The sequence below is a fragment of the Grammomys surdaster genome, unplaced genomic scaffold (assembly GCF_004785775.1).
Source record: "Grammomys surdaster isolate TR1022 unplaced genomic scaffold, NIH_TR_1.0 60, whole genome shotgun sequence".
Lineage (NCBI taxonomy): Eukaryota > Metazoa > Chordata > Mammalia > Rodentia > Muridae > Grammomys > Grammomys surdaster.
In genome coordinates this window covers 1,133,917-1,159,395 of record NW_021604562.1, presented here as the reverse complement: position 1 = coordinate 1,159,395, position 25,479 = coordinate 1,133,917, and the positions used below count along the sequence as shown (strand labels likewise).

At 42.5% G+C, this 25,479-nt stretch overlaps 1 protein-coding gene across 1 annotated transcript; it reads left to right on the top strand.

The window, feature by feature from the left end:
- The first annotated feature begins 244 nt into the window (after positions 1-244).
- Positions 245-25,479, top strand: Utp14a (UTP14A small subunit processome component). Its single transcript, XM_028762173.1, has 15 exons — positions 245-330; positions 1,722-1,797; positions 2,446-2,516; positions 3,300-3,364; positions 7,448-7,590; positions 7,817-7,972; positions 16,140-16,259; positions 16,362-16,456; positions 17,024-17,147; positions 17,233-17,310; positions 18,176-18,563; positions 20,667-21,064; positions 21,792-21,985; positions 22,088-22,187; positions 25,091-25,479. The coding sequence occupies exons 1-15, from the start codon at positions 305-307 to the stop codon at positions 25,358-25,360; spliced, it is 2,304 nt and encodes a 767-aa protein (XP_028618006.1). The 5' UTR covers positions 245-304; the 3' UTR covers positions 25,361-25,479.

The following is a 25,479-nucleotide window of genomic DNA, read 5'->3' as shown; positions in this document are numbered from 1 at the left end:
ACTAATCTTGGACAGCAAGAAAACCGAATGCCGGAGAAGCGACACCCCTAAGCTAGAAACCTTCAAGAAGAATGGGGACTGGTAAGTCCCACCTACCGGCATTGCTGCCCACTGGCAGGCAGCCTGGGTTTTACATCGACCAATCCTGAAGCGCCTCCAATACTTTGCAAGCCTCTCCCTGGGCGGAAATGATGCACATTGTCGTACGTGATTAGCGGAAGCAAAAATTGCTTTGCGGCAGGCAAGAAGCTTGCTCTCTCTTTGGCTTCCGTTTCTTGATCCATGTGAGTTGCCGGCTACTGTGATGAACTCGATCAAAGCTACGAAGAGGTAAGACGCAAAAGGGAAAGGAGATTCCCGGGTATTTTTGAGGGCTGAATTTTCTGTATTTAGGGAATTGGAAGCCAAACTGCTGTTTGTTAGAGATTCGCCTCCCAAGACTCTGCTAGTAGTTAATATATCGGCGATTAATCCTAAAGCCCCTTAGTTTAAATTGATTTTGCTCCTCTGTTTTTCGGCTCTTAAGTTGCATCGTTGTTAGGTCTGATGGTCGTCTGTCTCTTGGCAAAGTTATTAATTGATTTTTCTTTATTTGTCACGTGCCCGTTTTCTGCCTCTGCCACGCGCGACCTGCGCTGGCAGTTGAGTGGCAAGTTGCGCGAGGGTCACCCACAGTATTTTTTCCCCTCTGGTATTTCATGTTACCCCTCAACGTTAGAAAATCTAAATGTCTGTTTGGTAATGTTTGCCTAGTAAATACCGAGATAAGTATTAGATTCTTCCTAAATTCTAATCACCTTAAACACCGGTTTATTTGGTTGGTTTCAATCATTACCCTATGTCCCCAGTTCTTGGAACAAACTATCAAGATTACATTTTTAATAAGTTGCACTTAATCAAGGCATCTGAGCGGTGGGAGATGCATAGAAGCATTAACAGAATGTTTTCCAATGTTTAAAAGGTTACCCAGTTGATGGCAGCGCACGCCTCTAATCTCAGCACTTGGGAGGTAGAGTCAGGCTAATTAATCTCTGTGAGTTCAAGGTCAGGCGTTCTACAAAGCGAGTTCCAGGACAGCTATGGCTACACACACAAAAAAAACCCTCTTGTCTCAAAAAAAAACCTAAAAACAAAAAACACGTTTAAATGGTTAATTAGGAAACTGCCTTTGCTTCAAAAGACAGCAGTACCATCAATGGGAAACTGAAGCATAGTAAATAATAGAAATGTAGCGTCAGTCACTGACTGACCAGTGTTATCTTTCCCATTTGGATATTGGATATTGTCATCTTGGAAGTGATGCTCAGCTCCTTTCTAAAAACATTTTAACTAATTACCTTCTGTTTTGTTTTTGTACCTCTTCTCAGATAAGAATACTCAGAACTGAACAAACATATATTTGTTTAGACCAGTAGTTCTCAACCTTCTTAATGCTGCTAGACCCTTCACTACATACAGTTCCTCATGTTGTGGTGACCCCAGCACCCCTCACAACCAAGTTATTCTCATTACTTCATCATAACTGCAGTTTTGCTACTGTTATGAATTGTAACGTGTATAATATCTGATGTGCAGGATATCTGACATGTGACCCAATGGGAAAGGACCTTTTGGCCCTTGTGGGTCTTGACCCACAGGTTGAGAACAGTTGGCTTAAAAGTTATTTTAGTCAGAAGAGTTATTTCATGGGCTAATGTTTCTATGTTACCTTTTTAAAACAGCCTTCAGGCTTTGAGCCAGCAGGACGATCTAATGGATTTGTCAACCAACTACCCCTTGAGTGCCAGTGAAGATGAGGTAGGTGTAAGGGAGGTAACTAAACTCGTTATCTTTTTTGGGGGGGAGGGGGTTCAAGACTGAGTTTCTCTATGCGGCTCTGGCTATCCTGGAACTTTATCTGATGCTATGTGAATTTTAAACCTATTCCCTGACAAAACTACTTAAGTTGTTTTTCTTCTTTCTATGTAGAATATTTTAATACCAGGGCATGGGAAGCAGAGCCTGGTGGATCGCTAGGATTTTGAGGCCAGCCTGGTCTAAAGAGCAAGTTCCAGACTAGCCAGGGTTACATTGTGAGACCCTGTCTCAAAAAGGGCAGTTATCTCCTGAGGAAAAAAAAAAACACTTTGATAACTGCGGCTATGAATTGAACTATTAAGTGTTTCTGTATGAAGTATTTTTGTAAAAACAACATTTTTAGCTGTTTTCTTAAAATCAGGACATTAGCTCCCAAATTACCAAGGCTCTATATTGCTTGTGAAGATAATGTTTGAATTATGAAACAATTCCTAATTCCAATTCCAGCTTGTATTAGAGTGTTTACATATAATATCTCATCTGATTCCCTTCTTTTCCACCAACCAAAACCAACATTTTTGTATGGACTTGTTTCCAAGTTGTCTTTTCCCTCCATTATCCTGATGAATTTTCCTTTTCTGTATCTAGGGGGACAGTGATGGAGAAAGAAAGCATCAAAAGCTTCTGGAAGCAATTGGTTCCCTTAATGGACAAAATAGGTAACATCCCTGAGAGGTTGGACACCTTATAATTGTGTGTGGGCATACATGTGCTATGTAGCACAAATGGACATGACAAGGCAACTTGTAGAAGTTGCTTCTTTCCTTCCACCATGTGGAGGATCAAATTCAAATAGTTTGGCTTGGCAGCAATGGCATTTACCTCTTATGCCATTTTACTGACTGTATAACTAGCCATTTCGGAGACTTTTATTGTCTCTTGTAACAATCCTAGCACCTGTGTGTAGCGTATAGTTTTAAAAGAACAAACTATGATTATTGACTGCTTTCCTTATCGCGATAATTGTATGGAACATTTTACTTTGGGACTTTTAATTTACCTATAGTCTTTTGAAGCATCGAATACATATTAACCCCATTAAAGAAGGTAATTAAATTTTATCTCCATGGTCAATCATTTGTAAGTGACTAGCCCTGGATTCAAATCCATTTGTGCTTAAATCTTTTTCCTTGTATTACATTGTATTTTTCAAGGGCTGAGACTATATTAAAAGATGAGATATGGATCGGGTTACTATGTTTAGGAACAGTTTGGTTGCTCCGTGACAAAAGCAGACCGTTGGGGGCATGGGCTATAAAACCAAAACTGCCTTTGAAAAAAGAAATGTTGTACTTACAGGTGTAGCTGATGGGTAGAGCACCTACATAGCATATATGAAACCCCAGATTCCAGTACTTTAGAAACATAGTAATGAAAATAAGTGTTAGTGTTTCCCAAGTAAATATGTCTATTTCTATTATATCATTTTCCCCCTATTTCAGGTGGAAATTGTCTGAGAGATCAGAGGCTGGTCTGAAAGTGTCTGAGTTTAATGTTAGTTCTGAAGGTAAGTTTTAAAAAGGTATTTATGCATGGAACCATAAATACTTACCTGTAAGGATAGATTAAGGGTAGTCACATGAAGAATGCTAAGATCAGTACCTCCTATGGAGCTCAGTAAGATGCTTATTGCATAAAGTAACTTGAATCTTTTTCTTTTTTTTTTTTTTTTTTTTTTTTTTTGAGACATGGTATATATGGCCCTGGATGTCCTGGAACTCACTCTGTAGAGCAGGCTGGCCTTGAACTCACAGAGATCCACCTGCCTTTGCCTCCCAAGCACTTCCAAGATGTGTGTGCCATATAAAGTGACTGGAGTGATGGTAGCTTCCTCTTCCCAACTCAGCTGTTGTGTATGTATAGCTCTTTAGTGTTCACAGTTGCATTTATATATCCGTTCTCTTGTGATGCTAGAATAGACAGGTATTCCACTGGAACTTGAGGAAATCAAGTTCTATGTAGAAGGGTTTGCCCAACACAATATCTTGGCTCTTAGTCCTGATTGGAGCCTTGTTAGAATTGTTTGCTGCATGTGAACCAAAGAGTTTATGTTGGGGTGACTAACAGGAATATGGGTGAAGGATTACTTATAGTAGTTAGAATGACCCAAAAGCAGCTGCATTACTGACAGCACTAGTGAGGACTCAAGAATACTCTACCCCTAGACTTCTTTTTTTTTTCCATTAATCTTTTAATTTATTTACTTTATATCCAGATCACAGCCCCCCTCCTCCCAGTCCCACTCTTAAACCCCTCATTACCCCCTTCCCTTCTCAGAGAAGGGGAAGCCCCTCTTGGGTACCACTCTGCCCTGGTACATCAAGTCCCAGCACGTTTTCTCCCACTGAGGACCAACAAGGCAGTCTAAGTAGGGGGGAAGGGGATCCAATGGCAGGCAACAGAGTGAGAGACATTCCTGCTCCACTTGTTAGGGGACCCACATGGAAACCAAGCTGCACATCTGCTACAAATATATGGGGGACCTAGGTCCAGCCCGTATGTGCTCTCTGATTGGTGCCTCGGTCTCTGAATGGGCCCAAGGTTAGTTGTCTCTATAGGTCTTTTTGTGGTTTCCTTCTCTTTCACAAGACTCGCCAAGCTCTACCTGATGTATGGCTGTGGGTCTGCCTCTGTTTCCATCTGCTGCTGGATAAAGCCTTTCAAGAGTCAGTTATGCTACGTTCCTGTCTGCAAACATAGCTGAGTGTCAGTAATACTGTCTGGGGTTGGTTCTCTCCCATGACATGTATCTCAAGTTAGACCATTCATTGGCTGGCCCTTCCCTCAACTTCTGCTTTCCATCTTTATCCGTGTGAATCTTGTAGGCAGGGCAGATTTTTGGTTTGAAGGTTTTATGGGTGGATTGACGTCCCCTCCCTCCACTGGAAGTCATACCTGACTACAAGAGGTGGCCATTTCAGTCTCTGTATCCCCCACTGACTGCTAGGACTCTCAGCTAGGGTCATCCCCATAGACTCCCCTTAGCCTCCCCCATCCCAGGTCTGCAGCTAGTCCCAGAGATTCACTCCACCAATTTCCACCCAGTTCCCTCCCTCCATCCACTTCTGATGCCTATTTTATTTCCCCTTCTGAGTAAGTTTCAAGCATCATCATCTGTGCCTTTGTTCTTATTTAACTTCTTTGGGTCTGTGGAGTGTAGCATGGGTATCCTGTATTTTATGGCTAATATCCACTTATCAATGAGTACATACTATACATGTCCTTTGGAGTCTAGATTACCTCACTCAGGATGATATTTTCTAGTTCCATCAATTTGCCTGCAAAATTCACGATGTCTTTGTTTTTAAAGGTTGAATAGTATTCCATTGTGTAGATGTACCCCATTGTCTTTATCATTCTTCGGTTGAGGGACATCTAGGTTGTTTTCGGTTTCTAGTATAAAGCTGCTATGAACATAGTTGAGCAAGTGTTCTTGTGATATAATGGGGCATCTTTTGGGCATATGTTTAGGAGTGGTATATCTGTGTCTTGCCCCTAGACTTCTTGCAGGAATTGAACAAGAAAACCTCTCTGCAGATGACTAGTTGGGTCCCTTCCCTCAGTAATTGTTAACTTCAGCTGTAAGGATGAGGGAGGTGCACTTGGATAATTTTAGTAAGTTTCAACTTTCCCAGACACATGACATTTGTTTACCTCATGAGCCTTCCGTCCCACTCCTATGAGAATGTTTCCATTTTGAAGAAACTGCCGTATATCAGCCCACCCCTTTCCTCCCTCTTTCACAGTGTTCCCTTAAAGATGATAATACAGATATTCATTTATGCTAAGCATTGTGCCACTGTATACTTGAGTTACAAGCAACAGTCACTTGGGTTATTGAGTCTCTGCTATCCCATCCATTACAACAGGAAGTTTCCTTTTATGACCAGTTAACGCTGACCCTGGTGGTGATCTTTTCCTCTAGAGTCTTGGGTTTTATGTTGTGGTCTTTAACCTATAGGAGCTGGTTTTGTTTTTCTTCTGGCTTCTGAAATAACAGCATCTTCCTTATGGTTCTTCCCAATGCAGCATGTCACAGGGCAAAGGCTCAAGACAGAGAATCCTAGTCCTCCACAGAAAGGAAACATGGTGACAGATCCTCACATGGCTGACCTAGGAAGAGATGTCATAAGTTTTTTCAACCCTATTGATTCCCTGGAAAACAGTAACTAAAGAATGAACAGATACTAAGTCTTAGAAAGGCACAAAGCTTAGTAGTATCTAAGGTTTGCTTATGTTTAATGTACCCTACCTCCCAAGAGCCCATTTCTATCCCCTGAGTTGGGAGGAGGGTAAAAGGACAGTATAATCCCTATTTAAAATACATGATCAGGGCTGGAGAGATGGCTCATTGGTTAAGAGCACTGACTGCTCTACCAGAAGTCCCGAGTTCAGTTCCTAGCAACCACATGGTGGCTCACAAACATCTGTAGTGGGATCCAATGCTCTCTTTTTTTGTGTCTTAAGACAGAGGCAAGTATTTATATACTTTATGTATATAAATAAGCTTTTTTTTTTTTTTTTTGGTTTTCTGAGACAGGGTTTCTCGATAGCTCTGGCTGTCCTGGAACTCACTCTGTAGACCAGGCTGGCCTCAAACTCAGAAATCCGCCTGCCTCTGCCTCCCAAGTCCTGGGATTAAAGGTGTGTGCCATCACTGCGCGGCATAAATAAACATTTTAAAAAATGGTAACACACAAAATACATGATAGACTGGGCAGTGGTGGGGCACACTTAATCTCAGCACTTGGGAAGCAGAGGCAGGTGAATCTCTTGGTTTTGAGGCCAGCCTGGTCTATAGAGCAAGTTCAGGACAGCCAGGGCTATACAGAGAAACCCTGTTTCAAAAAAAACCAAACAAGTGCTAAGAGAGATAGCTCAGAGGTTAAGAGCACTGGCTGTTTTTCTAGAGGTCCTGAGTTCAGTTCCCAGCAACCACATGGTAGCTCATAACCATCTATAATGAGATCTAGTGCCTTCTTCTGGTGTGCAGGCAGAACTACATAACTATATACTATATACTATATACTTATACTACATAACTAAATCTTAAAAAACAAAACAAAACATGATCCACCATATGTGATGCCTTATACCTTTTATTAGCATTCAGAAGGCAGAAGCAGGTGGATCCATGAGTTCAAAGCCAGCCTGGCCTGATCTATTTAGCAAGTTGTAGGCCAGCCAGGGTTACATTCTGATACTATTTGTTCCCACTAAAAAAAAAAAAAAAAAAACAAAAAAAAAAAAACAAAAAAAAGGTCTAGTAAGCAATATAATTGCTGTGTGTAGATAACCAATTTTTTTCACCCTGTTCTGAACATAGGTAGCTTGAATGAGTTTTGTGCTCCTAATAAACACCAGTGGAAACCTCTCAGAACAGTTAACAGTGTATTACTAGTAAGCTAATTGAATTGATTCAGCAGGTGTTTAGAAATGTTCACGATTAGAGGTGTCACTATGGCTAGGGATAAAGGATTGAAGTAAGAATTCTTTGTACTCCCCTGTCCATTTGTCAGGCCACTCCCTCCATTATATTTAGAGTTTTGTCTCACTTCCAAACCTGACCAGAAAATTGGCGTTTCCACAGGATCTGGAGAAAAATTGGCCCTTTCTGATCTGCTTGGATCTCTTAAACCTTCATCCTCATTGGCTGCTGTTAAAAAGCAACTGAATAGAGTCAAAGCAAAGAAGACTCTGGAATTACCTCTTCACAAAGGAGAGGTTGAACAGGTAAGTTACATAGAAAGTGGTCCATTAAAGGGAAGACCTTGAACTGAGAAGGGAAGATAAACTAGGGACACCTGAAGTCTTCCAAAGTAAGCAAGTTCATCTCTAGGCTTCTGATTATTGGGACAGGGATGAGTTAAGAAACATTGCCTCCAGGTGTCTTGTTATTCTACTGAGTTTGATGTGGAATTTCATGGCCCTTTCCTTTTATGTACTTTGCCTGGTTTAGATCCGAAGAGAAGTGGCATTCAGTAAAGCTTCACAAACCCTTTCCAAATGGGATTCTGTTGTTAAGAAGAACCGGGAAGCAGAGCAACTGGTTTTTCCTCTGGAGAAGGAGCAGTCTTCTTTTGCTCCTCTGGAACATGTGTATCGTGAGTGGAAGGTGAGTGCAACAAAATGAGAGTGGGCGAACCTTGAAGATTCAAACAGAACCTTCAACCAGTTTAATGAGTAGATTATGCCAGTTTGTGTCATTTTATTTAGTGGTCAGAAAAAGAAAAGATACTATATTCTAACTGTCAGGTAATAGCTAAGCCACATAGTAGCTCTATAATCATTTTGTTTGTTTGTTATTCTTGTATTTAAAGCATGGCTTTATTGGTTTTCATGTTAAAACATCTCACCACAAAGAGAAGCACACAGGATTATAGGATTACCTATAATCCTAGCATATGACTACTGTGGTGGTTTGAATACGCTTGGGCCATGGGAAGTGGCACTATTAGAAGGTGTGGCCTTGTTGGAGGAACCGTGTCACTATGTTGGTGGGGGTTGAGATCCCATGCTCAGGTTCTACCCAGTGGGGAAGAGACCCTCTTCCAGACTGCCTGCAGAAGATAGTCTCCTCTTGGCTGCTTTTGGATTAAGATGTAGAACTCTTGGCTCTTCCAGCACCATGTCTGTCTCCAACCTGCCATGCTTCCCTTGTCTGAAGAGTCTGTCTAAGGCTAAAGTGAAGAGATTTAGACTAAATTACAAAGGAAATCTCAAAATGGCATCTCAGATCTGTCATAGATTCTGTCCGGTGGTTCACTCTTATGAAGAGCCTTTGATTAGACGGAGCAAACTGAGAAAGGAAAAATACACAATGTATGGTTCAAGTATTAAAGGGGCATCGGGAAGTGAAATGGAGCTAAATTCTGTGTTCAAGGATATTAAATGGAATTAAGAGAGTGGTTAACTATTCAAGGTTGTCAACTTGACTATATCTGGAATGAACTCCAATCCAGAACTTACGCAGATCTTGTGAAAAGAAATTAAAGAAAAGCTTATGTCCAGGCATGATAGCACATGCCTTTAATTCCAAGAGAGAAGTGAGCAGATCTCTTTTGAGTTCAAGGCCAGCCTGCTACAGAGCAAGTTCTAGGTAAAGAAAAGTTTAGGTCTAGGTGTGGTGGTACACAACACACCTTTAATCCCAAAACTCAGGAGACAGGCATGCAGAGCTCTGAGTTTAAGGTCAGCCACAGACCAGCCAAGATTAGTCAGTGAAGAAAACCATTGGAAAACAAAGTTGCTGGTGGTGTCATAGAACAAGGGGGTCATGTTCCAGCCCCAGCAAGTAGCAGATCTCAGCAGCCTCGGCCATGTGGCTCTGGCTTTAGAATGAAAAATAGAAGAGACTATTAAGACAGTTGATGCTGGTTAGCTGGAGCTAAGAAATTGTAGTGATTAAGAAGAGACCAGCATCACTGAGGTGAAATCTTGTAGGAAGTATTTTCTGGGAGCACAAAGAAGCTGTGTTCGAGATAGACGTTGTGCTAGCAGCCAAATTGGTAATATGTAAGAATAACCCAGGTGGTACTGGGTTTGAGGCATGAAGGGGTCATGAAGAGCAGCTGCGTCTTGGCACTGTGAGAGGCCATGGAAGGCCACTGGTGAAGGTGCAGCCTCAGTTGCAGTTAACAGCCCAGGACTGAAGAGGTCATGCAAAGGATTTGAGGCTTGGCACCATGAAGAGAGCCTATGAGAGGCTATTGGTGAAGCCTGGTTGCAGCAGAAGACCCCAGTGTATTGGAGATGCCAGTACCATGGGATGATCACCAAGAACAGCAGCAGCAGTGGAGTGGAGTCAATCAGAGCCTAGAGTGCTAGAGAACAGGACTGGAGAAGTGACAGCCCTTTGGAGGAGCCCAGAAGATCATGTGTGGATCCCAGACATTGGAATAAGAAGCTGTGAAGTTGAAGTTGCCTTGGAGACCCCAAAATGTTAGAGATGCCAGAGCCATGGGATAGCTGCCAAGGAAAGCTGCTAATGGGGAGTGGAACCAGCCCAAAAGAAAGAATTGCATTGCAGTCATCAAAGCTGAAAGGAGTTGGACATCGGAGTTTGGAGTTTGTCCAGCTCATTTTTGGTCTTGCTTTGGTCTAATATTTCCAAATTATGACATTTTGGAATGGTAATGTATATCCTGTGATACTAGAAGTATCTAGCGAATGCAAAAAGTGATCTGCTTTTTGATTTTGATAGGGGATTACAGTTAAGAGATTGCATGAATCTCAGAAGACACTTTGAACTTCTAAACATTGTTGAGACTGTTATAAACTATGGGACTTTTGATGTGGGACAAAATGTATTTTGCATTCCGTGTGCTATGGGACTTTTCAAGTGGGAAAAATGTATTTTGCATTACGTGTGCTATGACTAAATATTGGCCCCATAGACTCATGCGTTTGAACAAGCCTATGGGGGCCAGGGAGTAGAATGTGGTGGTTTAAATATGCTTGGCCAATTGGAAGTGACACTATTAAGAGGTGTGGCTTTGATAGAGGAAGTGCCTCTCTGTGGGGGTGGGCTCTGAGGTCCTATCCTTAGGCTCTAGCCTGCAGAAGAGAGTCTTCTCCTGTTTGCCTTCGGATCAAAATGTAGACTCCTCGGCTCCTCCAGCACCATGTCTGCCTGTGCACTGCCATGCTTCCTGCCATGATGATAATGGACTGAACCTCTGCAACTGTAAGCCAGCCCGTTAAATGTTGTCCTTTATATGAGTTGCCTTTGGACATCTCTTCACAGTGATGAAATCCAAACTAAGACAATTGCAAAGATAAAGGGAACATACTAAGTTTTTTTTTCTTTTATATAATTGATTTTTATTTATGTTCTTGGTGTTTTGCCTGCATGTCTGTCTGTGTGACGATGTCAGAAGACCTAAAACTGGAGTTAAACGTGTAAGCTGCCGTGTGGTTGCTGGGAATTGAACTCAGGACCTCTGGAAGAACAACCAGTGCTCTTAACCACTGAGCCATCTCTCCAGCCCGTGTATTTTCTTTCTTAACCCTTTAGGCTTTTTTTGTTATGATATATTACTCTTTAATAACAGCTATAGCAAGTAAGTTGTGACTGAGTTGAGAGGAATATTTTAAAGCTGTGTTTCCCAAACACTAACCCCTGCCAGTTTGCATAATCATGGGTATGTAAGTTGAATGGGTTTTAATGTACCGGTTCTTCTTTATTATTAGGCATTCTTCCCATTTTAGTGGTTGTGAAACCTTATAAATGAAATGATGTTGATGGTGAATGATGGGTTTCAAGTAGAATGGCAGTTACACACTTGGCAAAATTAAAGTTGATCCCTAGAGTCTTTAATTTTTACTATATGAACAACTTCAGAACAGCCAGTCTACTTTACCATACTATTGGTATGGAGTCTCTGCTACACTGGTCTGTGTTCAAGAAAAAATAGTCATAGATAGATAGATAGATAGATAGATAGATAGATAGATAGATAGATAGGATAGGATAGGATAGTGTTTTTTATGTCAGGAAATTGAACTAATCAAAGCTAGTTAAAATTATATTGCTTGCGCTATAACTAAACAAATAGTCGTTTCTTAAGGACTTCAGTTCTGTTTTCTGGTGGTATTTTTGAAGTCACTACCATTCTTTTTCTAGGATCATTCCTTTTCTACGTGAAAAGGAGATACAAAGGTATAAAGTGTGGCTGCAGGATGAAGGGAGAATTTAGGGAGAGATGAAAGAGGTAGTAACAATTTACAGAGTTCAAAAATATAAAGTATGCCGGGTGGTGGTGGTACACACTTTTTTTTTTTGGTTCTTCGAGACAGGGTTTCTCTGTGTAGCCCTGGCTGCTCTGGAACTCACTCTGTAGACCAGGCTGGCCTCGAACTCAGAAATCTGCCTGTCTCTGCCTCCCAAGTGCTGGGATTAAAGGCGTGCGCCACCACCACCCGGCGGTGGTACACACTTTTAATCCCAGCACTTGGGAGGCAGAGGCAGGCAGATCTCTTGAGTTTGCAGCCAGCCTGGTCTACAGAGCAAGTTCCAAGACAGCCAGGGCTACACAGAGAAACCATGTCTCAAACAATAACAGCAACAAATAAAGTATAGAAGATATAGTGAGTGACATCTCACCCCACCCCATCTCAATTTTTATTGTTGATTTAGAGTTTTATATATTCATGGTTTCTACCTGCTTTTTGATGGAGAAAGTAGTAGTTTACATACTGTTGTGCACCTTGCCTTTTCCAAATGAGTATAATCTGGGAGACAGCAGAAGTACCATGTTGGTGAAGGAGACTACACTGAGGGTGGCACAGCCTCTTCCTCAGTGAGCAGGCCCATAAACTATACTTACCCTGAGAACCTGTGCTAGTATGGTACAAAGAGATAAAGGAAGAAGTTTGGGCTAGCAGCTTCCAGTTCTTTTCTCGCAAATTAAGAGTTCCGCGTACCAAAGAGGGTAATAAATCAGGATTTCTGTGGGTGGGCAATCAAAAAGCCTGCACTGTAGTTTGGTTTTGCTTTGTAAAATTGCATTCAACTGCAGCTGAAGAGAATTGAGACAACGCAGGAGAAAGCATTTGTGAAATGCAAAGTGCTGTAAAGGACATAAGGTAACTTCTACCCCATCTCTGCTTCCTTTCAGTTGGCACCTGCATTTCTCAAAGTGTTCCCCATTAATCCTTTGTCTCAGTATGCTCTCGGAGGGAGTTCATTAGGAATCACTAGTGAAATCTGCACATGGTGATGCATGTCTTTAATCCCAGCACCCAGGATACAGAGGCAGGTGGGTCCCTTTGAGTTCTAGGCTAACCAGGGCTCCACAGTGAGACTGTCTCTCAAAGACAGGAAGGGGAACGTGGAGACAGAGTAAATGATGAGTATCCCTGCTGGAGATTCACAGTGTACGCCCGCTGTTTCGCTTTGTTTTGAGGCAGCATCTTGCACGGGCTAGCCTTCAGTCCTTGCATCAACCTCTCAGGGTCCTGGAATTGCAGACGTGCACCACCATACCTGGTTCTTATACCAGAATTTTAAAGGCTGTGAGCAAAATGAATACATCTAGTGGACCTAATCTGAACCACTAACTAATTTTTATAAAAAGTGAAGTGCTAGGGTGCATTTAGCACTTGGAAAACAGAGAGAAGTGCCCTGAGATCCATCTCAGAAAAGGGACAGTCTGTCTAGCATAGTATGCTTAACCACAGTTCCTGCAGACTAGAGGATTTCTGGTTCAAGGCAGATTCAAGGGACAACTTGAGGATAGAAAAAAAATGGAAAAGTTAGTCTGTTTTAAGCTTTTACAAAATGAAGCAAATGTCACTATCATCTACTGGGGGCATGCTTTGGGAAGAGCTGATTTCCACTGCTGTTCCTAGAGTCCCTCCTCCCCTTCTTGTCACGCTGTCACTTGTCTCCAAGTACATTAGTAATGAGTCTCCAGATTCCCTAATCCAAAGCCCCCCTAGTCTTCAGTCTACTTGACAACACACTGACATACCACATTCGTAGGCTCTCACCCTTGGCTTCTGTACTTCTGATGCCTTATTTCGCCAGCTTTTTGTGGGCCTTTTAATTCTTGCTCTGTAACTTGGCTGTCATTCTCAATCTGTCTCAGACCAATCTCCTGGCCTCAATGACAAAGCAGACATCTAACTCCTGGGTCTCTTTGTGTACTGGGTCTTTGTGATGTCCTAACAGATCATCACATTTCTAGATTGCAAGCCTTGACTCCCACCTTTATTCTGTTAACAGCCTAACTCCCTAGTGGTTCACCTAGCTTGACAACCTGGATCATTCCTTTAGCACATGTGGTGGTGGCTAGCTGTATAAAGTCTGTCATGGCTCCAGAACCTGTTTTCTCTTCAGTTTCATTTTCACTGTCCTCGTCAAGATCCTCATAACCATCGAGATTTCTATCTTGAAACACAAAGTTGTCACTGTCCACTGTCCTACCTAAAATCCATCATGAGACAAGGAAATGGCCCAGTAAGTAAGGATGCTAACTGTCAAGCCTGACAGCTTCAGTTCTATCCCCAGGACCCACATGGTGAAAATAATTGATTCCCAAAAGTTATCCTCTAACTTCCACCTGTGCTCCATGGCATCATGGCATGAGTATAGTTACACACACACACACACACACACACACACACACACTCACACACTCGCACGTACATACACACAAAAATCAATCAATGTAAAAACTAAATTGAAATCCATTAGAGGAACTCTGCTTAGAGGACAGAATATAAAAATGCCTAGTGTTATAGCTGTGCTGAACAACACATTGTTCTTAGGTAGCACTCATTTCCTGGTACCTGTGTTTTTGTTTATACTCCTCTGTTTGGTCTTTTCCTACTCCTGAAAGAATTGTACATAAGCCTCAAAGCCTGAATCTAAGAGTTTCTTCCTTTCCTGTCTAACCTACTCATCTCCTAATCAGAATTCATGGTTCCTTCCTGTGTGCTTACCTTTATGGAATAACATTTAACCCATTAAAGTTATGTTGTTAGTAGCATATATAGCTCTTTGCTCTGAGCTCGATGAAGACAGAATCTATCTTAATTAATTGTGTAGTCCTAGCACCCCTCACAAGTGCTTGGAATGTAGCTACAATCAATAAATGTTGGCAAATTGAATTGAATTTGAAGGGCGATTACAACATTGTAATATAAATCACTTTGTAGCCTGTGATTGATCACTGCTGCAGATACTAAAAATGGAAGAACATGCACCTTTACCATTCAGTAAAATAGGTTTACGGCGGAATCAATAGCACCGTGTAACATGTGATGATGTGTATTTCTGCCTTTGCTCAGATATTTGTAAGTTTAATACTGACCATGATGCATGTGGCCACTGAAGGAAAACGTGCATAATAATGTGTGTGAGGTTTGAAAGTCGCTGTTGCCTAAGGCTGTCTCTGTGCCTTGTCAAGACCATGGTGTGACTGGCCTGATTATTTTAGTCATCCTCACAATGTCAGTCAAGCAGCAAATGGGGTTTTTGATTGACATGTGAAATGACTGGTGCACAGTTTATTTATTCCATAGATACCACCTGTCATGCAGAAGTAAGTGGGAACTCCGGAGTTGGAGCCCAAGTTAGAAAATGAGTCAAGTTCAATTTTATCTACAAAGAAGCTGGATGATTACATGAAGGTCATATTTTTTTTAAGCAGCAATGTCTTTTTATGCTCAAGGGATTAAAACACATACCCTGCCATAAAGTAAATTACTAGGAGAATGTACCTAAGAATGACTGTTCTTGTCTTGTTTGTAATGAATAGAAATTGGTAGTCAGACATAGTAGCCCATACCTGTAATGCCAGCACTTGGAAGCCTAGGATAGAAGTTTGGGGCCTGCCAGGCTGTGGTATACATAGCAAGACCCTATATCATAAAAACAAGAGAGCTTTGCAGAGTTACAGCTCAGTGACACAGCACTTGCCTCACCTCACACACACAAGGACCTGAGTTCAAACCTCTGCCACTACCTAAACACATAAGCGCATTAAAACTTCGAGTTCTCTGGGTTGGTTTTTCCAGTTAATATGATCAATGGCAAATAATGCTTAAGATCTAACATCTCCTTCCCTGTAGAACTATTCTTTAAAGGATGCTTATGATAAGACCCTGAGATTCCCAGCTATAAGGTAATTAATTAGTGCTTATTTCAAATATATATAGCATTGTAGGGATTTTTTTTTTTTTTTACTTTTTTTGAGTTAGAAGCTTGCTGTATCACAGAGCTTGGTCTTGAACTTGTAGCTATCATCCTGCCTTTGTCTCCCAAGTGCAAGGATTATAGGCATGCATCACCGTCACTTCTGACAGTTTTGGACTTTTAAAATTAACATGACAATTTGGTGCTGCTCTCCTCCCAGCATTTGACTTAAGGGGATCATACTTTGATTCTTAAGAAAAGAGTTCTGTAAGAAAAGAGTTCTGTTTTCTGAACACTGATAAGGGAAAAATGATCCCCCAAGTATTTATGAAAGACTGCCTGGGGCTCCTTGTAGAAGTTGTCTTAATTAGAATTTTTTTTTTTAATTCAAGCTGGGTGGAGTAGCACCTGCCTATAATCATAGCACTAGGGAAGTTGAGACAGGAAGGCACCATGACTTCCAGGGCAACCTGGACTATAGCAAGTTCCAGGCCAGCCAGTGCTAGCTTTATCTTAGAGTGGGGGGTGGGGGAAGAAAGAGAGAGAATGTTTAAAATTCAGAATAAAATAAGACATTGTCTAGTCCTCTGTACAACTAGACTAGAACCTAACATTTGACATGCTTTGTTACCTCCTTAAGGCAAGAACTCCACTGGAACAGGAAATTTTTAACCTCCTCCATAAGAACAAACAGCCAGTGACAGACCCTTTACTGACTCCTGTGGAAAAAGCCTCCCTGAAAGCCATGAGCCTGGAAGAGGTAAGTAGTGTATGTAGACCATTCCACACACTGAGGCATGCTGTGCACCTCCCAGCATTTGACTTCAAGTCCGGGAGTCACTGAAAATGTCATTCGTTGTAGGCTAAGATTCGCAGAGCAGAGCTTCAGAGAGCACGAGCTCTGCAGTCCTACTATGAAGCCAAGGCTCGAAGAATGAAGAAAATCAAAAGTAAAAAGTAAGGAAGCTATGGATCTCCTGGAAGAAAATGGTGTGGCTAATCATGACCTCTTTGAAGAGAACTTTTAACATGACAATTAGTGTCCTAAGGAAAAGAAGTCCTGAGTAGGAATGACTGCTCATCTTGTCCTAACCAACCTCCTGTAGTTGTGCCTGCTTTAGTAACACACTCTCCTCTGGCTTTAGCCTTCTTGCTTGACTTTGACAAGAAGAGGACTGTATGGTAACTTTCCTTCCAAAAGAACATGGAGTGGTTCTGCAGAGTAAGCTCCGACTTTCCACAGCTGTTGAATCCAGTAGGACTTGTGTTTGGCCGTTTTGCCTCTGTAGAACTCATTCTGTTCCTCCTTAGAGCTGTAGAGACAGAGAGTATGCGCTGCAGAAGTCTGAAGGGTCTGAGAGCCCTGTCAGTCTGGTGAGGTTCTATACTGGTTCCCTCCAAGTCAGCCAGCTCCTCAATAGCCATTCTAGCACCTACGTAAGGAAACCCTTTGGATAGCATGGCCACTTTTGCATATGGCATTCCAGCCAAACCTAAGTCCCCACATCCTCTCTTACCCTGTAGATACCACAAAATTGTGAAGAAGGGAAAGGCCAAGAAAGCCCTAAAAGACTTTGAGCAGCTGAGGAAGGTTGACCCAGATGCTGCCTTAGAGGAACTGGAAAAAATGGAAAAAGCCAGAATGATGGTGAGATTGCCTCTTGCTTTCCACACCTTTGCCAACAACTATCCCTAGAAGGTGTTACAGGTCTCACCCTGTCCTTCCTTTCCAGGAGCGAATGAGCCTTAAGCATCAAAACAGTGGGAAATGGGCCAAGTCAAAGGCCATTATGGCAAAATATGACCTGGAGGTAAGAGATGGACAAGACAAGAGGTGATGGAATTGGAGGGAAAGAACAAGCAGTACTCAAAGATGGCAGCAAAGGGGACTTGGAAAAGCCACAAGGATGAATGGAACACAAGGAATCTATAGAGATGTCAGGAAAAGGTTTGAGGCAGAGAGGAAACCAACCAAGAAATCGGTGGAAAAAAGATGAAAGGCAGATCTAGTAAAAGAGGGAGGAACTTGTTTTGTTGTTTTTTAATCTTTGTATTTCAACTGTTTCCTTAAGGAAACTGTCTTTCTGTTCTATTCCATGACTACTAACAAGATGTATATGTACTGTTTAAACAGTAGGTGCCAATAGGAAATACAGACTGAAGAGGAAAACTGGGTTTGCAGCTCAGTGGTAGAGAGCACTTACCCAGCATGCTGAAAGCCCAGGGTTCCATCCCCAGCACTCTGAGGAAAAACAAAGACAGCACTTGAGCTGAAATGTTGGGATATATACCTGTAAAGCCAGCACTAGAGAGACTGAGGTATGACCCAATCACAGTCAGACTGGGCTACCTAGTGAGACCCTGTGAGAAAAGGAAAGGAAAAGAAAGGCCACTTTAAGAATTGAGAGGAGGGCTGGAGAGATGGCTCAGCGGTTAAGAGCACTGACTGCTCTTCCAGAGGTCCTGAGTTCAAATCCCAGCAACCACATGGTGGCTCACAACCATCCGTAATGAGATTGGATGCCCTCTTCTGGTGTGTCCGAAGACAGCGACAGTGTACTAATAAAATAAATAAATAAATAAATAAATCTTTAAAAAAAAAAAAGAATTGAGAGGAAAGGTATTTCTTTGGTCACTAATGACAAAGCTCCTGCACTGGGGCACTCCTTCCTCTAGGCCCGCCAAGCTATGCAAGAGCAGTTGGCTAAGAACAAGGAACTGACACAGAAGCCGCAAATTGTTTCAGAGAGTGAGGAAGAGGGAGGTGCTGATGAGGAAGAAGCCCTAGTTCCTGACGTAGTGAATGAAGTACAGAAGACTGCTAATGGCCCCAATCCATGGATGCTCAGGAGTTGCAATCAGGATGCAGAAGCAAATGAGCTCCAGGCTGTCTCTGAACAGCCACCTGAGCCTTCGGACCATGAGTTTCCTAACAATGAAGGAAATGAAAAGCCAGTGGCAGAGGAAGACGATTTGTTGAAGGAATTGGAGAAAAGGAGATCCCTTAGGAAAAGATCTGAGCTCAACCAGAATGCTGAGCCAGTGGGTGACCAAGAAACAAAAGGTGAGGAGGTGGAAGGGACAATTGCATATTGCTCTGGATAGACTGAGAGAAAAAAAGAAATGTCCACCCACACATGCTACACAGTGATTAGGCTCTCTCCGGGCTTTTCAAGAGTGTGTGGACTTGGTCCGTGAAGTGAAATCAGATTGATAATAACCATTTTTTCCTCAAGCATTTGATAAGCAATTGCAATGTGCCCCAGCACATTTTCTTGGGGGCTTATACTCTTCAGAAAGACATTACTCATTCAGCCCTTGAAGAGAGGGCGTGGCTTAGCATTCCTGGTACCTACAGGCTTGCATCTAGTAAGGTGGTGTCAGTCCATTGTGCTTTCAGACTTACAGGTAGATTTGAAGAAATTGTTAAATTGCTTTAAATGTCAGGAGTCTGAGTTTTGCTTTTAGTTTCTGTCTTGCTTGTAAAGGGAGAAAGTGGCATTTTTAGCCCTTTAAATTGCTAGATTTTGTGTCTGTATCTGGTGCCACTTCCCCAGAATGAATAGTTCTATAGGCTTCATGATAGGTTCTATTTACTGTAGTACTGGGATGGGATTCAGGGCACTAGTCTAGGCAAATGCTGTGCCACTTCCCTATATCCTTGGTCTCATGACAAGATTTTCTGTAAACAATATTCATGCTCCAGAGGCTGCTTGAATTTTTTTTTTTTCACATGCTGGCCTTACACTTATACAGTCAAGGGTGACCTTGAACTTCGTATGCTCTTGCTTCTGCTTGTGGAGTACTAGAATTACAAGTGTTATACAGTGCTAGAGACTGAATTCAAAGCATCATGCATACTAGGCGGTCATTCTACTGAGCCACACCCCCTAGCCTATACAAATTATTTTTAAAGCAATGTCATTAGAATGTATTGTGATGATCTTCACAGAAATGTTCTCAAGTGGAGATTTCTAGAATTAGTAGTTATAAGCAGTCATTTCTGAGGATTTTGGGAAGCAGCATTAAAAGCTCAGATTGTGGAACAAGCCTGTACAACTACTGAATGCCAATAGTTTCCTTCTGAGCCCCTTAAGAACTAGTTAGCTAAGTCAAGTATGCTACATGCCTACAGTCCTAGTGCCTAGGAAACTGAGATAGGAAGTTGAAGGCCAGCCTAGACAATAGAGCAAATTTGAGGATAATCTGGGATACATTGTAAGATTCCTATCTCTAGGGAGAGAGGAGGGAACTGATAATGTACGGAAATGGAAAGATAAGCCCAGCTAGTGTCAGGTAGCAGAATAGTGGCCTAAAAACAAGGAAGTCATGGATGTCTTCCCCACCCCTCACCCCCTACCCCATGGAAATGAGCTTGGAAACTTACTCTTGAAAAATATTAGTCTCAAAGTCAGATGGAAAATGATACAAAGCCTTCAAGCCAAAGCTAGAAAGCAAGGTCCACAGGGAGAGGAAACTACTTTAGTTATTGCAGTGGGCAGGTCAGAAGTATAGTATGCTATAAAAAGCACCTACTTCATTTTTTTTTCTTGACCAGGTCACACACAACGGGTTATAAAATCTGCTTAAAATGTGTAGTGAAAGGGGGAGATAGGTTCAACAGATGACATGTACTTTATTTAAAGTTTATTTAACTAAGTATGAAGTGAGGCTAGCATAGTTGCACATGCCTTTAATCCCAGCACTCCCAGGACTTGGGAGGCAGGCAAGGCAGGCAGATATCTGTGACTGTGAGGCCAGCCTGGGCTACAGAATATTTTTCAGGACAACCAAGGCTGTTACACAGAGAAACCATGTCTCAGAAAAAGTAGCCTCTGCCCTTTCCCTCCCCCACCCCCCCAAGTTTTGGGATGGTAGTAAAGCTTAATGGCAGATTATTTGTACCAGCCCATGGGTTTGATCTCAAGCACTACACTTTAAAAATAAAAAGAACTTGGGGTAATCTTTCCAAGTAGAGTTTACTATACAGGGAAGTTTAGCCCCTGTCCTGGTCATTACCTAGGAAATGGGATCCTGTTTGTTCATATTAGAATGTATTTCATGGTGCCCAGCACTTAGTAGATGCTTGACAAATACTTATTAACTGAGAAACTTCCAAGTTTCATCTCTGGAAGCTTTTTTTCTTTTTATGCCCCCCACCCTTCAGATTCTACCAGCCAGGAGGTATTATCTGAATTGAGGGCATTATCTAAGAAACTCAGTAAGGAAAAGCATCTATCCAAGAAGCAAAAAGAGAGTCCAGCAAAGACTGTTGGCCTGGTCCAGGAAGAGGAACCTGCCCCAGAGGAAGATGAGCCTCTATTGCTGCAGAGGCCACAGAGAGTACGAACTCTGGAGGAACTAGAAGAGCTAGGTAAAGACGACTGTCTTCCAAATAAGGAGCTCCCTAGATCTGCAGTACAAGGGGAGCAGATGAGAAAGAACCCACAAAATCAGACTAAGGGGAAGAAGAAGAAGGAGCAACTGATCAGTCTACAGAACCTCCTGACTACACGAACTCCTTCTGTGACGTCACTGGCAATTCCAACGACCATAGAGGAGTCGGTGAGCAAATCCAGGATCTCTGGGTTGGGTAGTTGACAGTTGAACAGAATGGGTCCTTCTTACACACAGCACAGTCAGTACAAGTTGAGTTTGCTGGAATGTGTTTCAAGAGTTAAGAGGTCCAGAGTACCATGGCACCATGCTGGGCCCAGGTGTCAGTTTAACAGATGCAGACATGTGGACACAGGTGAGCCACACATGCTGCCTAAATTCTGAGCCACGAAAGTTTCCTGGGGCAACTGTCAACCTGCCTGCAAATGGGAAGGCATTCACTGAATGCTCTGGCTGGATCCCAGGCACCACAATTAAGAGATCAGTGACTGATCTGCCAAAGCTCCCTCCACTCAATTCCACCAACTAGTGTTCTACTCTCCACTCCAACTCCAAGTAACTATAACTAGGAAAGCAAGGCACCCTGTCTGCTTTTCCTAAGTTCATATTCTCGCCAGGCCTTGGAGCTTCTGTTATTGACACAGACCATCATTTCTCTGACCCTAAAACTTCCTTGTTGAAAGTTTAAAATTGTGTCGTAATGACAAGCTGAAGATATTTGCCCTAGAGAGAAAGAGGGAAATTGGAGTGTGATTGGCTGATTGGTTCCTACTGTGAATTGATCGTCCTTTCCACACTTTCCCCTAGGGGGCGCTAAGATGTCATAACCAGGATTCAGTCTTGTCATGAAGCACTCTTGAGACAAGTTAAAGTTCTTGCTCTTGTTTCTTCCCAGGAAGATGAAGTGGGGAGAGACCAAAAGCAAATGATAAAGGAAGCTTTTGCTGGGGATGATGTCATCAAAGAGTTCCTAAAAGAGAAGAGAGAAGCTATCCAGGCCAATAAGCCAAAGGATGTGGATCTGACCTTGCCTGGCTGGGGAGAGTGGGGCGGGATGGACCTGAAGCCCAGCGCCAAGAAAAGACGCCGGTAAGAGGTGGAAAAATCCTGTCAGAAGAGCCAAGAGCATAGTTCCCCACCTCTCCCTGACATGTGTCCCTAAAATACTCCTTTTACTGTTTGGTTTTCCAGGTTTCTTATTAAAGCCCCTGAAGGTCCTCCAAGAAAAGATAGGAATTTGCCCAATGTGATTATCAATGAGAAGCGTAACATCCATGCTGCAGCTCACCAGGTGAGGTTTAGAGCGCTCTTTGTCCGATCTCCATTGGCAGCTTCTCCTGCTTGAGAGAACTATTTTAGCAGCAGTGGTGAGAGGGATGTGTGATATTTTCCTTTTTTGGTTGTTTACTTTTGTGTTTTTTGAGACAGCGTACCCTCAGGCTGGCCTTGAACTCCAAATCCTTTCTCTTGTGCATGACCAGTCCCTAATTTCAGCACCCCTTAAAGTCTATGAGTCACCATACCTGGCCAGGATGTCTGATGATCACCAACAGATCAAATTTGTCTTTTCAAGTAGTAACAAAAGCCCTCAAGTAACAGACTCAGTTGATACCCTAGATTATTGCGCTCTAAATGAGTCTTCCCAAAGTAAAATTTAACTGTGGCTTATATTTGTAGTCTCAGAGACTAGGAGATCTGAGCCATGTCTCAAGAAAAGTGATAGCAAACCAATGTCTGTCCACAAAACTGAAGGGATTTTAAGTGGAATCATTTGTTAATAAGCAAGGGATGAGCTTGGTGTGGTGGAACCCCCCTTTAATCCCAGCAGAGGCAAGTGGACTTTTGATTTACAAAGTGAGTTCTAGGACAGCCGGAGCTACATGGTAAGGCCCTGTCTCAAAAAGTAATCAGCAGCATCATCACTGTTGGGTTACAGTCACATAAAGTGGAAAGATTCAAAAATAGGCAGAAGATCCAGAGAGAAATTGGGCTGTTCTAGGGCTGAGCATGTGACCCAAATGACATTGAATTCCATAACCTGTATGTTCCCTTCAGTCCTGAGGTTTGCCCCTCATGAGTACCATATGGAAATGAATTGCACTTGCCCATGTAAAAGAGGAATGAACTGTGTAATGGGTACAGAACAGAGATGAGGCTGGGGGGTGTAGCTCACTTGCTAGATTACTTGCCTAGCACGCACAAGGCTCTGAGCTCAGTTACTAGCACTGTGCAAAGCTGGGCATGACCATACCTCAAATCCCTAACCTCAGCACTCTGGAGGTGGAAGCAGGAAGATCAAAAGTTCAAGGTCATCCTTGGCTACAGTCAGTTGGAGGCTAGCCTGGGATACATGAGGCCTTCTCTCTAAAAAACTGTAAGATAACCATTCTGTCATATTCTATTTGATCTTAGCTTCACTGCAGAAACTGTCGCCACTATAATCCCAGCTGAGAATATATAATCAGACAACTGAGTATAAAAGAGTAGGGAAGGAATACCTGAGAGGGCTGCTGCAATGGTTCAGTGGATGAAAAAGCTCTCGCTGCCATGCATGATAACATTATCTTAATCTGCAGGGACCCACATTTTAGAAGGAGAATGTTCCAATGGGCCAGAATTCCAGATGACAACTAAGAACATGAGTCTCGAAAAGGATCATGCATCCTTCCGAGAGCTGGTCCCATATTCATTTACAGCAAATTGTGAAATGATTTCCAGGAATCTTGTTTTTGATTTGTTTGTTTGGAGGGGAATCTCGTGAATAGTGTACTCAGTCTTTGAATTCACTGTATACCTGAACATGGCCTTGAACATCTGTTCTTCCTGACTCTTTCCAAGTTCTTGAATTATGTGGTCTCAGGAATTGAATTTAGGACTTAGTGTGTGCTGGACAAGCACAACCAACTAAACTACATCCCCAACTTGCTTCTTAATTAATTAGCTCAGTGGTTCTCAACCTTCCTAATGCTGTGATCCTTTAATACAGTTCCTCATGTTGTGGTGACCCCCCCCAACTATAAAATGATTTTCATTGCTGATTCATAACTGTGTCTTTGCTACTGTTATGGATCATAATATAAAGATGTGATATGCAGAATATGTGATGTGTGACCCATGGAAAAGTGTTGTTCATTCAACCCCAACCACTGAATTATCTAGGCACTGTAGGAGCAATAGAATGAAGTGTAACAAGACAGAAGAGGACTCCTGAACTGAACTTATCTTTCAACCCGTCAGTAATGTATACAGAAAGAACATCAACCCAAACAAAAGATTCCTTAGCGTAAAGGGAAAGGAAGCCTTTCTTTCAGTACTGGGCTTGGGGAAGTATTCCTAGAGGCTAGCACTCTGGTGGAGTGGAACACAAGACCAGGACCAGGAGTTCAAGGGTTCTTTTCTCTCACACTACTCTTTATTTGGGGAATTCACTTCCCCTTTCTAGACACCTATTGGTGCCAAGGGAGATGACTGATGCTATCTGCCTGGGCCAACCAGCTCTGTATCCTCTGATGCCCTAAGGGGATGAAGCTGAGCACAGGCAGCCACCTGGAAGCATCCAGGGTTCCGATTTAAAACATCAACCATGAAGAGGAACGGAGTCAGGCATGATGGCACACACCTTTAATAATCCCAGTGATCAAGAAGCAAAGGTAGAGGAAAGTAGATCTCTAGAGTTCAGGCCAGCCTGGCCTACATAGTGACACTCTGTCTCCAAAAAAGAAAAAAGGAAGAAAGGAGAAAATAGAGAGCAGTAAGAGAGTAGAAGGATCAGAATCCATAAGGATGTGCAAGTACTCCAGGGCTTCTTTTCTTACGGTCACAAGTGTTGTGTAGAAGCACCCAGTGGTTAAGAGCCTTGAAACTGGTGTAGCCAGACAGAAGTGATCTTCTGGGTTTTCAGTCCCAAAACCATTGGCTAAGCCTGAGAGTATGGGTACCAAATAACTTCAAACAGATTAGCAATCCTAAGATTATATGGGAACACTTGGGTGCTTTGGCCTCTAAAAAGCTGACCTCCCTATAATTGTCATATAAAACTGAAGTACATGGAACAGGCTGGCCTTAAACTTGTGATCCTCATGTCTCAGCCTTGCAGATGCTGAGATTGCAAGCCTGAGCCATTGTGCCTTCTCTAAGCTGCCTTTAGAGTATTGCACCCTAGGCCTCACACTGCATCTTTTCTTTCCCTTCCAGGTGCGGGTGCTTCCGTATCCATTCACCCACCATGAGCAATTTGAAAGGACCATCCAGAATCCTATAGGGTCCACATGGAATACCCAGAGAGCATTCCAAAAGCTGACCGCTCCCAAGGTTGTTACCAAGGCAGGCCATATTATCAAGCCCATAACAGCAGAGGATGTGGGTTACCGATCTTCCCCAAGGTCTGACCTGTCTGTCATGCAGAGCAATCCAAAACGACACTCCAAACATCAAAAACAACTGAAGAAAAGCTCTGTAGGTTGAAATATCTGACTGTTCCTCTGTTCGGTCTGTGCTGCAAAGTGAATTCCTAAACTGGCTTAATAACACTGTGTGTGTAGTTAAGCCATATCTGAGAAATAAAGGCATTTTTTTTACCCTTA

Coding starts and splice junctions, on each gene's coding strand:
- Utp14a (XM_028762173.1), top strand. CDS start 305: ATGAACTCGATCAAAGCTACGAAGAG. Junction 1,798..2,445: donor TGAGTGCCAGTGAAGATGAG/GTAGGTGTAAGG, acceptor TTCTGTATCTAG/GGGGACAGTGATGGAGAAAG. Junction 18,564..20,666: donor GGGTGACCAAGAAACAAAAG/GTGAGGAGGTGG, acceptor CCCACCCTTCAG/ATTCTACCAGCCAGGAGGTA.